The sequence below is a fragment of the Acromyrmex echinatior genome, chromosome 10 (genome assembly GCF_024713525.1).
Source record: "Acromyrmex echinatior isolate Ae372 chromosome 10, ASM2471352v2, whole genome shotgun sequence".
Lineage (NCBI taxonomy): Eukaryota > Metazoa > Arthropoda > Insecta > Hymenoptera > Formicidae > Acromyrmex > Acromyrmex echinatior.
Genome location: NC_141861.1, coordinates 6,474,244 through 6,488,429, shown reverse-complemented (window position 1 = coordinate 6,488,429; position 14,186 = coordinate 6,474,244). Strand labels below are relative to the sequence as shown.

Genomic DNA, 14,186 nt, shown 5'->3' with positions numbered 1-14,186 from the left:
TGATGGTATAAAGTAATTGCAAAGTAGACTGATAGGGAAATTACACGTGCTAAATTCTGACACGCCATTGTAAGATCGTCTATCTTAAAGTAACTTTTGAAGAACAACTTTTGCCCCAGATATGTTGATCTAATAAAGTGTGCAAGGAGAACATTTCATAAAAAACTAATATCTTTTTCTCATAACAGTTTGATACTGTAACGAATAAGAAAAATAACATAAATTATTAACTTTTAACGTAAACGACTTTCTTTTTTATTATCATATTAGTTACACATCTGAGATAGCACAGAATATTTATGATAAATATTTATTACTATTTATTTTGGAAATGTTTCATAAATATTTTGTACATTTTTTTATATAAAGCTTTATTTGAAATATAAATTAAATATTTTACTGCAATATTTACTATAACATTTACAATAAATATTTATGATCCGTGCAATCTAAGATCACAAAAATATTTACAAAATATTTCAAACAAATCTTATAAATACTTATAAATATTTTGTAAAAATATTTGTATAAATTTTTTATAAATATTACGTTTTGTCTAGGATATATAGAGAATTCAATAAATTGTGCAGCGAAATTGTCATATTTAACATTAATTTTTGCAAATAATTTTAACTGAGGCGCCGTTTATATTTTGGTATTAAATTTGAAATGCACTTTTGACTACCTCTTTGTATCTTTTTATATCTTCCTTAGAACTTTTATATTTCTGATAACAAAAACGTTTTATCTTTTCGAGAAAGGCGAAGATCTATTACAGTTATAGGAAAGATGAAATATGTTGCTATAAAATGATGTACCGATAATAATCGCTATAAAAAATAGATACATAAGTCTTATTGTTTTATATAACATATGAATATTCGTTATTTCCATTTAAGTGTGAATTATGAACATCAACGAATTTTTGCGTAATGTTAGAGAAATTCCCAGAATATAATATTGCAAAGTATATAGGTAAATTAATCAATATTGTATTTGACTGATTCGTTTACGAAACCTTCGCGAGGTATTACAATTCTTTATCTTATTATTTAATTTGTCAATAATTTATCAAAATTGTTCACATATCAAATATCGAATGCTATCGTTTTAGGTCCTCTCAACGGAGATAATAAGGATCGCCGGAGTGTTAATGGATTCGCGCATTCAATTCTGTATATGAACGCTCATCGATCTTGTGTTTAGCGCACGCATCGCGTGCTTACATGCATACGATCATTAAGCTGGCCTTAGCCATTGTTTACAATAATTATGTACAGGCGTGGCTGCGCAGCTCGCAATTTTGTGTCTGTGCAATGCATACCTAAATATACTTCGCGTGCGATAAATAGACGCTGGATGCTTGGGATTCATTCGAGTTACATGACTCGTTTTATCATCCGCTATACAATAACGAAAGAAAGATAAAAATTCTTTTTTATTAATTTCCGACCTCGGATGATGTTTTTCATGCGTCGAGAGCCGGATGTATATAATCGTAGTGATTTTAATCGTACCGGTTTTTTATACGTCGAGAACCGGATTTAGTCATACCGGATTTTGATTGCTCGATGCAATATTATTTTCCGATATACGCGCCAAGTACTGTCGTTCTGTACTTTATTTAATGTAACAATTCATCATTCGCGATATTGTGAATGATGAATTATATATATTAAATAAAATGCAAAATGACAGTACTTGACATATTTAACAAAAATATTTCTGGATAAATAGTAGATAGGTTTTACCAAATCATCGACTACATCAATTACTGCGCAACCATTTAATTAAACGCTTGTCATCAGTGACGATGGTCACTGATGAACAAGGCTAATATTCTAACGAGGGATTTTATCAGGTCATTAGCGGGTTTGTTTGCGTAAACTTGCGTAACTTTAAAGTCATTATACATAGGAAATTTAACATTATAGCGATTTAATAATACTCTCTAGTAACTACCAATATGCTTTGACATGATGTCGAGTATGGAGTATCTTGGCGCCTGTCATAAACGTTACTTCACATTTGCTGACAGTTATCGGTTAGACTTTGCGATACGTGATGCTGGCACATATCGGAAATAAAGCGATACTATAATCTAATGAGAATAGATTGCGATGACAACATATATGAGACACTGATTCAAGTTATGAGCCCTTGTGAATGTTATTCCGGCACAACTTTGATTACCTTTTGCTATATCGATCGCAATATCGCAATATCTTGACATAAAATTGATAAATAAAATCGTGAAATAAGGCACGTCATATCTTTCGAAGAGATTATTTAAAACAATAAAGATACGATTACGTTATTTTTTTCAGAAAAACACAATACAAAAATTACAAAGCATTTATTTTTATTTATACGTTTAATGATACTTGTATTTTAAGATAAAAATGTTTGATAGGATGAAAGACAGGATCTCTCATGATGTGATTTTTTGTCTGTTTCAGGTGGTGTTAGTTTTCATTCTCAGTATAGCATCGCTTATAATATACTTCATCGATGCCTCCAGGTGAGTAACAAGACTTCGATGGCGGTGTTAATGCGTAGCTGTTAAGTTTATCACAAACATTCATGCACATTGTTTTTATTCTTGCGCAGTATTGGTAATATTATAACAACACTTTATAGCTTTTTCTTGCGGTTTAATTAAGAGCGCGGCGATAATCGCTAGTTTAATCGCTGCTATTTTAGTCGCCCTTTCAGCGTTGCTTTTTTTAAGACCGAGACCTTCGTCGAGTTCATAAGAGATGCTGACCTAACATCCGCAATCTCGTGCTTTTATGTTACAGCGAAGTGGTGGAGCGTTGCCAGAAGTGGAGCAACAACATTACTCAGCAGATAGACTTAGCTTTCAATATATTTTTTATGGTCTACTTTTTTATACGCGTAAGTAAGATCATCCGTTCCTTCTGTCAATGAACTTTTCAGTTAACAACAATGCATTTTGTAAGGCATAGACGATTTTTACTTGTATCTTACGAAAGTCTTTCTAGAGTTCTTTACGCGAAATATAATATTATAATATATTATATTATAATATTATATATTCGGTAGACTGTTTTTGTTTTAAATTTAAATTTTGTTTGTTTAATATGCTATTTCTTGTGCTTGATTCTCACAGTTTATCGCCGCCAGTGACAAGCTGTGGTTCATGTTGGAGATGTATTCGTTCGTGGACTACTTTACGATACCACCGTCCTTCGTGTCGATATATCTCGATCGGACGTGGATCGGACTGAGGTTCCTCCGAGCCCTACGACTGATGACGGTCCCTGATATCCTCCAGTACCTTAACATTCTAAAGACATCGAGCTCTATTCGTCTTGCCCAACTCGTCTCCATCTTCATTTCGGTCTGGTTAACTGCTGCTGGCATCATTCATTTGGTGAGTCTTATCTTTTTTTTAGGCTTTATTATTATTAAAAAGTAATTTATTACAATCGATGAATGGGGAAAAAGGGTCCAATTTTATTCGAAGATAAATTTTTCTTTTCACTGATTTTGAAATGAAAACGGATCTTGAAGTGGATAGGGTTTTCAGTGCAAATAGGGCACTTGTTCCAAGCTTCCGAGGGCTTAAAGTAGATGTTAAAAATGAGTAATAAGTGCAAAAGGGCACTAGTGCAGGATTTGTCCCTTTTTGAGATTAAAAAAAATAGAACACTATATTCCAGAGCGTAGAAGCTTTTTTAATGAGAACTACTAACAATTGAGCATAATCAGAAGAGATACTTTAATAGTCAGAGTTTGAATTATGTGTATGCAATGTTTTTAAAATATTTTTTGTAAATTATGTTATTTTGATTAATATAAAAAGATAATTATTGTTTAACGTAATTTAAGATAAAGTATCTGTAGTGGCGTATTATAATTTTTAACTTTTTTTTTTACCAACGTTGAGGGCAGAAAGAAAATGTGTCCAAATTTGAAATTAAAATTTTACATTTAATAGGTATGCATGTCACAAACCAGGAAATATAAAAAATATTATTAAATGTCATATGTAAATTATTTCTCAAAAATAATTTTGTCACTTTTTTCATTAAAAAATTAAAATTAAATCATTTCTTATTAATACTAAAAGAATTGATAAATGTAACTTGTCTCCTTTTTGTACTTATCAATTCAATTATAACATATTTAGTTTCTTTTTTTCCAATAATAAAGAATTTAAATCTAAACATAAAGAGAGAAGAATGCTATTTTTGGTCAAAGTAGGTCTTGGTGCTTATGTAATATTCATATATGAATAACAAATATAATTATCAGAATTTAAGTTACATTCATATTAATTATAAAATAAAACATTTTACCCAATATACACGTCATTGTAAAATTTATTACATGAATATTTCTTTGAATTAATTTTCTCTATACTGTTTTAAATAATGTGTAAAAAGGAATTTTTGACCATACCTGTATTACAGAGCATCGTAAGAAATACGAAAAAATTTAGAATTTTTTAATAAATATTAATTAATAACAAAAATAATCTTTTAAATATATATATAATCTTTCTATTTTTTATTTTTGTCAAAATATAATAAGAATAATCTTTTAATAAATTTGAAAATATTTAAAAAAAGTTAAAAAAACAGTAATTTAAGGATATGAATATTTAATAAAATTCTATTTTATAGATAATGAATGGCTACGCTAGTAATAACACGGTAGTACAAAAATCAAATATACGGTTCTTTAATAAATGTATCATTATAATGATTAAATATTATCTTTATATTTCCTGTTTTATCTTTTTTACGATTTTTACAATTTGAATATTTTATACAATAAGACGAATATAATCTTATTTTAATGATACATTTTATCTCACGACTTCCTTTTACATTTCTCAAGACGACCCATACGCAGAAATCCGAGAGATCCGGACGTTCCGCGTTTATACCATTGCGCAGTAGTAAAAGCTTATAGTTATGATTTAACCAATATAAACCGCAATTTCACTCTTGACACCGCGCGAAGACGGTCCTAAACTTAATAACATCATGCCCGCAGCTTGAAAACTCAGGGGACCCTTTCGACTTCTCGAACCCACAACAGCTTTCGTACTGGACCTGTGTGTACTTTCTGATCGTGACGATGTCCACGGTAGGATATGGCGACGTTTACTGCCAGACGGTCCTTGGCCGCACATTCCTAGTATTTTTTCTACTCGTCGGTTTGGTAAGTTATTTTTGTGTATTTTTCTCAAACGTAGTCAAGTCTCTAATGTTTACGTATGTTGGAGGCTTTTATACCGTGAATAATATGTCCCTTAATAATTCCAATTCTTAAAAACGCGTTCCATTTTTTACATTGATAAATATCAATGATATTAATAAAATTTTTCCATCTTGATTCGGTTGCTCCATAAGTGCAGAAGCATTCTTATATATAAACAAATGATACCACTTTGTGGGTATGCATAATAAAATTCTCTGTCACGTAACGGCGGTTATAATTTATAAAAAAAAATATACAGAATATATATTATATGTGAACTAAATAAATAAATTTCTATTCTCGTAAAAATTTCGTTCATTGTGTTTTTCTATGGATCTCTCTGTTTGCGATAAATAAACAATTTAGTAGCTCCAGTTTAACGAAACGAGCTTTGTGAAATGCGTGAAACAAAACGTCTTTTCTTCTTTATCGAAGTGATTCCTTTAAATTAAATATACAATTCGAAAAGCTGAAAATCTATAAAACGTATGTACAAAATTTATATCGGTTTGAAGTATTCATTCTTTTTTCTTCTGCTTTTCTTTATTTCCTCGTATGCACTCGAAGAGCTTTTCCACTTGACTTGTCTTTCCGCCGAATTTCTGTGATCTTGCATATCTTCCTTTCTTATCCCGAGAAATTTCAAAGTATTCCGCCGTATTCCGCTTGCTATTCGGCATTTCGCACAGCTCGTTTTGTTAAACTGGAGCTACTAGTTTTACCAAGGCTCGTATATCAGAGAAGAACGATTGACGAGACGAGCGACGGCCTCAGATTTACGTGTCCCACGAGCCGCGAGACAATAAATATTTCGAGTGTACGATGTTCTCCGACTGTTGATCCTCCTGCATCGCGAGAACAGTTTGGTGGAGATATAATTTATTAGAAAATTCTTTATAATGCATTTTAAACTTTTTCATTCAAATTTCAATTTTGTGACATTTCAGGTTCGCTATTGAAAGATATTAAAGTTGTAAAAGAACTGTAAAAGAAATTTTTCAGATTGAAACTCGAATTTACTTTGCTTTGAATCGATACAATCGTGATGTTTTCGGATTAGTGATATTTTTTGAAAACAATTTAAAAACATTGTTAGTAGTATCCACTGATGGTATTTACGTGTAAACTTTATTTTAACAGTAAACGGCAATGAAACTTCACTAATTCATGTTTCCAAGAGATAAAGCTTGAACGACAAGTATGTTTTCTGAATGGACATATTTAGAGCTTTTATCGTGAATTTACCCCACTTCTTGAACTTTCTGGCTTCGCAACTCGAGACAAAGGAAAACGCGGTTGTAGTACTATTGAAATAACACTTCCGTTGATGTCACGCGAAAATGGCTTTTTGGGGCAGAAATCAACGGCGGAAAACGGTGCCGCTCGTTATACTGAATCGATCGATTCGTTTGAACGTCGATGCGCGCATTGCTGCGAGCATGCCTTTTATGCATAGTTGTTATGCGTACATGCGTACATACGTGCGCGGCATCGATCGTTCATGTGAACCTTGCGTACACGGTCGACTTGGTCGAGGGATAACAGCCCACTCTCTAGAAGTATTCTCGAAGATGGGCGTCGTATCTTTTTCTCCTAAACGCGAGCATCGCCGTTCAAACATCTATGGGAAACGTGTTTATCCCAAGTTAACGTTTATTATCCGAAGTTTATGATTAGCGTAAAATATTAATAATATTTGAAGAGAACATAAGTATCCCGAAAGTACGGTACATTCGACATATGTGAAGTTTTGATACAAAATTACTCGTGCATAAGGGCTTAAATTGTTCCATATAAAAAATAGTTCTTTTATTTTTTATAAAACAATTTGTTATTGTATAATGATATATTGTATAATGCGTAAAATATATAGATAATAGTATTTTAGTTAGTAAAAAAAATAGTAAAGGAAACGACATATAATGATATATTTTGCTGTTTATTTTGTTTAATGGTCATTTAAGTATACATTTTATCAATATGTTATAAGAATTGAAAAATCTTTATGGTATATTAAACAAAATTGTCATGAATTAAGCCCTTATCGCGATATGACGACGATATAAAGAGACTAGTTTAACTCGACTTCATTCCCTTTTTACGAATATCACTTAAAATTTATCTAAAATGTTTCCCACTTCCTGTAATTTGTGTGTGTATATATATATATATATATATATATATATATATATGTTGTATATATATATATATATATATGCACATATCGAAAATATAGAAAAAAATTTCTGTTAAGTGAAGTTAGCGATAATTTGGACCAACTAATTCTAAATTTTATGACAGTAGAGACAAGAAGACAAAGATAATGGCTACTTTTGCCTTAATATCCTTATTATATATCATAAATTTATCGAAACCATCATGATATATCTGATTGTTGTAATAAAATTATCTACAAATCACATAAAACAATTATGTTAATTATACGAAAAGTTTTGAAAATCTCATCAATTATCTTAAACAGGTAAATAATATAAATATCTATAATTTAATAAAAAGAGATGCACAAAATTTCACAATGTTGCAGAGTTTTGCAGGATAAATTATTATCGACAAGAAGATTACATTTAATCAATATCTCCTCTTCTGACAGCTTGCATACAAGCAATTTAAAGCGCGAAAGAAAAATCTTTTATCTCCAATATTGAATATAATTTTATTTGTAATTCCGAATATTAAATTTTCTTAAAAAAGAATTTTCTGAAACATTCTGCATTGTCAATAAGACATTGATAGAATTATTGAAAGCACAATCCCAGTAATAAAAATTATAATGGATTTCGACGATTTTATATAATTTTCATACCATCTCGCTCATATTTTATAACTTTAGAAAAAGCTTAATAAAATAAATTGTCAGAATGCATAGAGAAGCACTGTTTCAAGTATCTTTCAAATGATAGAGTTTTGTACACATAGAATTATTGAAGACATTTTCTGTCCGCGCATTGTAATTGAATGATTTTGTGAACACGATCCGTTTTAGGAATCGACGATTGCAAAAGTTATAATAGTACTACTAATAAATTATTCGTTTTATTAAAACAATTTTTTCGATATTATCTGGTTTTTGTCGCAAAAGTTTCAAGTTTTATTACAAAAATTTATTAAATAAATATAGCTTTAAAGTTATAAAACGCAGCTGAGGCATTTAGCATAGTCAACATTTCGCTTATATCAAACTATATTTCGCATTAAATTAATTTGCTATAATTGCGAGCGCTCGAGCCTCCTGATTTCGGTATTACGTGAGATGATGAAAGAAGTAATTGCGGTTATGCGTATTTGTACGACACATCGTAGCTATTGAAAGCATGTATTACTCTTTCTTTCTCTTTCTCTCTTTCTCTGTCTCTATCTTCCTTTCTCTCTCTTTCTCTCTATCTTACGGCTTAAATTGGTTCTACGAGTTTTGCTACAGCCACTGTCTATCTTTTCTCTTCGATCTAAGAGTCATTTGTAGTATAATGCGACGAATCGATTATTCGGGTACGATCGATTCGGCTTGTCATGCGAACGCTGCGATATATACTGCGAACTTATTTTTTTCATGACATAGAGAATATTGAAAGGACTTTTATTATACACACGAGGAGCCTCGAAACTTGAAACTATGAAACTTCACAAATTTCGTTCTTTTATTAAAAAAACAACTTAAAGTACACGGATAAAACTCACGAATAATGCTCTTATTAGAACAGAAAAGTTTTACAGAGTATTTAAATATAATCTCAATTCTTATTTTTATATTTTTTTTCATAAATATTTGTACAATTGATCTAAAATCGAATAATCCCAATCTCGTAGTTATTTTGTAATTGAGATTTAAGAGAATCGATCAAATAATTATTTTTATTTGCATAACGCTTTGAAAAAGCTTTAAAATAAAAAACTTTGCGAGATTACTTCTTTATTTTTTTACGTCGCAATATTACATTTGATTAGATGAGTTCAAAGTGATTGAATTTGAAAAAAATATAAGATAATTCACAGAAAAACATGATCAACTTTCTATCCACAGAGATTCGAGGTTCTTATTATTATTATTATTATTATTATTATTATACAAATTTTTATATTAACTTTATCGTATCTCTCTCGAAGAGCACGATGCCAATGATATCGATAAAATATTGATGTTTGTACGCGCTTGATCTTTGACTGTTCACATTCTGTCTGTATGTGTATTTTCTGCGACGCTGATACGCTGCTCATATTGTGACGTAAAATATTATTCTGATCGCTTGAACTTTATTTTTTCGAATTGTCGACCTTATAATATTCTTATAATATTGGTAACATTTGAGATATCAAAGATAAACGCGAGATTTAACCGAAGCAATGTTCATCCGTTTCGCTATTACGGGAACGTTCACTTCGTTTTCGCTCTCGCAATCGATAAAGAACGAAAGCTACACAAAGAAATATAGTTTTATTGTATTACGGGACAGGAGATGCCACTTTGTCTTTTTATCGATTTTAAATGGCGCGTTGTAAACTTGGTTAAAGAACAGTCCTCGAAATGGAGAATCCGCACGATTAACTTTAAGACTCGTTCAAATTGGTAGTATTCCAACGGTAATAAAAAAATTGAGTCATGTTGTCTTTGTAGAATACAAACAGAATAAAAAAATTACATCATTTTCCCATCAGATATTTTTGATTATTTGAACGAACCAATAATTTAATGTAAGACATAGTTTTTTATCTAACAAATATTTTATTTAAAAAAATTATGTAAAGTTAAATTAATAATAAAGATTATTTTTTATTATAAATTTTTAATTTATAATAAAACATTAAACATTATTGCATTTGTATTTATAAATCATTAACTTATGTTACATTGATATTTTTCATTCTATGCATCTTACATATACAAGTTAACGTAAATTTGTACATCTATTACGAGAGATATATCGAGTACGTTGGAGAACATGTGGTATATCCTGTCCATAGTTTTGTGTATTGCACCGAGAGGTTTGTAACCGAATCGTTGGTCTGTCGATAAGTCGGTTGGAAATGAAAAATCACGTCCTTGTAACACATATAAAGGGGAAGGTTCTTTTGGAACACTTTCAAAATGCTTTGGCACTCATCTGAAAGTATGATATCACGTGTCTCTGTATAATGTGCGACAGGCGAGGAACCCTTTTAACCGAACTCAGTATAATATTCCGTAGACACGAGCGGTAATAAATCCGAAATTAGACGACGTGCGACCGTAAATTAAACCAACTCAGACAAGCTTAAAAGATCGATAGACTCCTGGTTCATTGCGAGTTCGGTCCCGGTCGCGAGTACCTAAAAGTAACATAAAAATGAAGTTGGCATTGTCTCCGACTGCATAAAGAGATGGAAAGAAAAGACTATGCTTTTTCAAGATTACAAAGAAAAGAAAACTATATTTTACAGTTATAATACGCGTGATTTATGTCAGTTTTAAAATAAATTATTATAATATTTTTTATAACTACTTAAATAATGTATACGTATTGTTAATGCATTTATCAGAGTGAAAAGTATCTTTTGAGAACAATTAGTGATACAGTTATTTGAACTAATTACATTGAATATCCTTATTTTAAAATTTATAAACCTGATTTCCAATAATAGATAGATAATAACAGAGAATAATTGCAAATGGTACATGCGTATTCTAATTTACGCTCACAATCAGTTCAATATAATTTTAAACAACTAGAATGATGTATCAAATGAACGAAGTATTCAAGTGCATTCATACAGAATTTTGCTCGTAAATTGTGGGTCATCAAGTTAATTTATTACCACTGTTTGTGTTATATCCTTTATTATTAATGTCCATAAGCCATTCGGTTACAAACCCCAGCAAATAAATTATTATTTACAAGGCCCATGAAAGTTTGAATTAAATTTTTATTTTCAAGTATAATAATTATTTTCCTCTTCCAGATTAATTTATTATTATAAGATAATGCATTTACAATTATATTCGCGGATGTTAATTATTATATGGGATTGCACATTAATAGACTGTTTACTAAATTCCAGAATACGTGATATCACTAGTATCTTTGAAGCTCTGGTACGGGAGTTCTCACTTCGTCGCGTACTTGTCGTACAACGAAGTGATTGCCGGTCGTACAATTCGCTGCTTCGCCATGCTACTTTAAAGGATATCTATATATCCCTGGCTGTTTCTTGAGAGCGTACATCATGTCGAACGTAAAGTGTCGACACACTTCTCTCTCGCTGTTCTATCTCTTACGATAATTTCGTTGATCGCAGTGTCTTTAGTTGCCTGTCTATAAAGCTCGTGACACAAACGCCCAGTCGCGAATCACTTTCAGCGCCTATATTAATGGCAAATTACGTGGCGTGACGTGATACGGCACGACCTTATCGATCGTTTGTGATGGATCATATCTTTCTCATAGCATCCGGCATTATAGACGATTTACATAATAGCGCTTCCTTCATTTTACACGCGCATGAAGCAAGATCGATTTGTTGAATTTCCTTTCTGCTTCCGTTCACCGCTTGCATCTTTTTTATATATCTGCTTTTTAATTTCTAATTGTTATAAGTTATATTATCTGATATCTTATGTAATGTTTATTCTATAACAGCAGAAAGATTACAAGATTAGTATTAAATATTGTTCTTATTTTAGTATTAAATATTATTCTTATTAAATATTATCCTTATTTTATTAGATTTTTTGAAAATATAGAGAGAATGAGTTTAAATTTAGTAACAAACCACAACCTATCGCAACCTAATAAAATATGCAATAAGCTAACAAGTCATAATACAATAATAAGAATATTAATTATATGATTTTATTATTAAGCGATAAATATGTAAAAATTAGAAAATTTGTCTTTATTATAAATTTAGAAATACTGATCTTAATTATTTTTAATACACTTCTGCTGTTTTTGTACTTTTTATTTTTTTTCTTGCTTACTATACTGTTTTTATTCATGTGCTCACACATTTAAATATTAATATACTGCAGACAAGTATATACATCCACAAATATAAACTTGAAACATACACATTGGATAATTCTATACACGGTTGCATCAAAATCTTCGTGATGTAAGTATACCGATGTATAATATAATAATAATAAAATCTCTTTGGCACAATAAAATTATGATGGAAAATAATTCACGATATAATTATTGAATTTTTAAAATAAATTTTGAATTCTATGGAATTTTTGCTCGTACAGAAATGCAGCAAAAAAATTATATATTATTAGATATGATATATTTCTATTAAAATAAATATATGTTACTTATTCTTTAATAAATTTATTAAACTTAAATCAATAATATAAATAGAATATAAAATCAAATTATACTATAAAAAATTAAATAAGATTTTTTTTATAAATATATCCGTGTTCTTAACATATCAATTAATTATTGCATACATTATAACATAAATTGATTCTTTTTAGAATTAACAAAAAATATATATTTGTACGCAATTTTTTCCGTATAATTATAGACATTTTGACTTGTTTTATTTAATATTTCACAAGTACAGTAAAAAAAATGGGTCGATAAATTTGTTGTTATTAAATGAAAGTTTTATTAATAATTGCCAGCGCAAAGTACTCTTTTTTTACATTATACGCTTTATTCTCTATGCATCGATCCAAGACACGTTCTATGATATTGATATATTTATATTTAAAAGCAATTTTCATATCACTTTTTAAGCACATATTTTTCAAGCACAATTTCTAAACACGAAACGTAGAACGTAGATTATTGCTCAGTCAGTCACATTTTTCTCCTGTTCTCGCCTGTGTTTCTCCTTTCTTTTCCACGTTATTTCCCGACGCGAAACACGCACCCAACTTATGCCATAATATGGCGCGAAAGCACTGCTGTTAAATGCAACCGTACATAGGTGACCCAGTTTGCTTTCTCAACGATCCGTAGTCGCATAGTATTTTCCAGTTATGATTTCTATTTGCAGGCAATTTTTGCTAGTAGCATACCCGAGATAATAGAGCTCGTAGGCAGTAGGTCCAAGTACAGCGGCGAATACAAGCGGGAGCATGGAAAGAGGTATTACTATTAAATTTATGTCCTACAAACCCTCTGTCTATTGTCTATTAATTTTACTTTTCCTCTTCCAGTATGTCTATGTATATACTTATACTTACTCGTAAGAATTAATGAATTTACAATATACACAAAAATCACGCACGTATACACACATAAACGCACATGATGTGCAAATTGCACGCGTGCACTTGTATACACGTTTGCCGTCGCGGTAACGTTCATCACCGTTCCATCATCGTTCTAAATTAATGCAGAACGTCAAGAGCTCGAGAACCCATGATGAATGCATGAAAATTTACAGCAGTTGGAAGTATAGACTTGACGGGGGTATAACGACCGCGCGACCGCGTGGTATATAATCGTCGTTGGCATCCCTTTCGTTTCCCAATAAATTAAACGACTCTCGTCCACGGTGGAAGGTCGAATAAAACAAGGAGGAAAAAATTTCACGATAGACACGGACGACCAGTGTTCATTCCAAAAAGACAGAAACGCTTGGAATCGAAAATCTCGATATTCGGCTGCTGCATATTTACTCGTGTAACGATATCGAAATGTATTTTTGCGCGTGCTGAAAAGCGTAATTAAAATGTATGATTTGCGAATTACAAATATGCATTCTCTTTATTTATATTTTATTATTTTCATTAGAGCAAACGGATAGCATAACGTATATTTAAGTGAAACGATTTTAAAATAGTAGATATTAAAAATTAGGAATTTAATATTACGTAATATACAAAGATGGAATAAACTGTGCTACTTGTTTTATAAATGTTGAAAATATTGAATATTTTTCAAATTTGAAATTATCTTAAATATCTGTAATAATTGAAATAAATATCATAAAATTATTAATCT

At 30.5% G+C, this 14,186-nt stretch overlaps 1 protein-coding gene across 6 annotated transcripts in view; it reads left to right on the top strand.

The window, feature by feature from the left end:
• Positions 1 to 14,186, top strand: part of slo (calcium-activated potassium channel slo) — a 106,935-nt gene that overhangs the window by 39,892 nt on the left and 52,857 nt on the right. For 5 of the 6 annotated variants that reach the window (XM_087410415.1, XM_011063477.2, XM_087410412.1 and 2 more), the window contains exons 2-5: positions 2,460 to 2,521; positions 2,802 to 2,898; positions 3,134 to 3,397; positions 5,029 to 5,196. In XM_087410415.1, the coding sequence (XP_087266541.1) occupies positions 2,460 to 2,521; positions 2,802 to 2,898; positions 3,134 to 3,397; positions 5,029 to 5,196 (591 nt within the window). Of the gene's footprint in view, positions 1 to 2,459; positions 2,522 to 2,801; positions 2,899 to 3,133; positions 3,398 to 5,028; positions 5,197 to 13,233; positions 13,326 to 14,186 lie in introns of all 6 variants that reach the window. The other variant, XM_011063502.2, reaches the window with a different exon arrangement.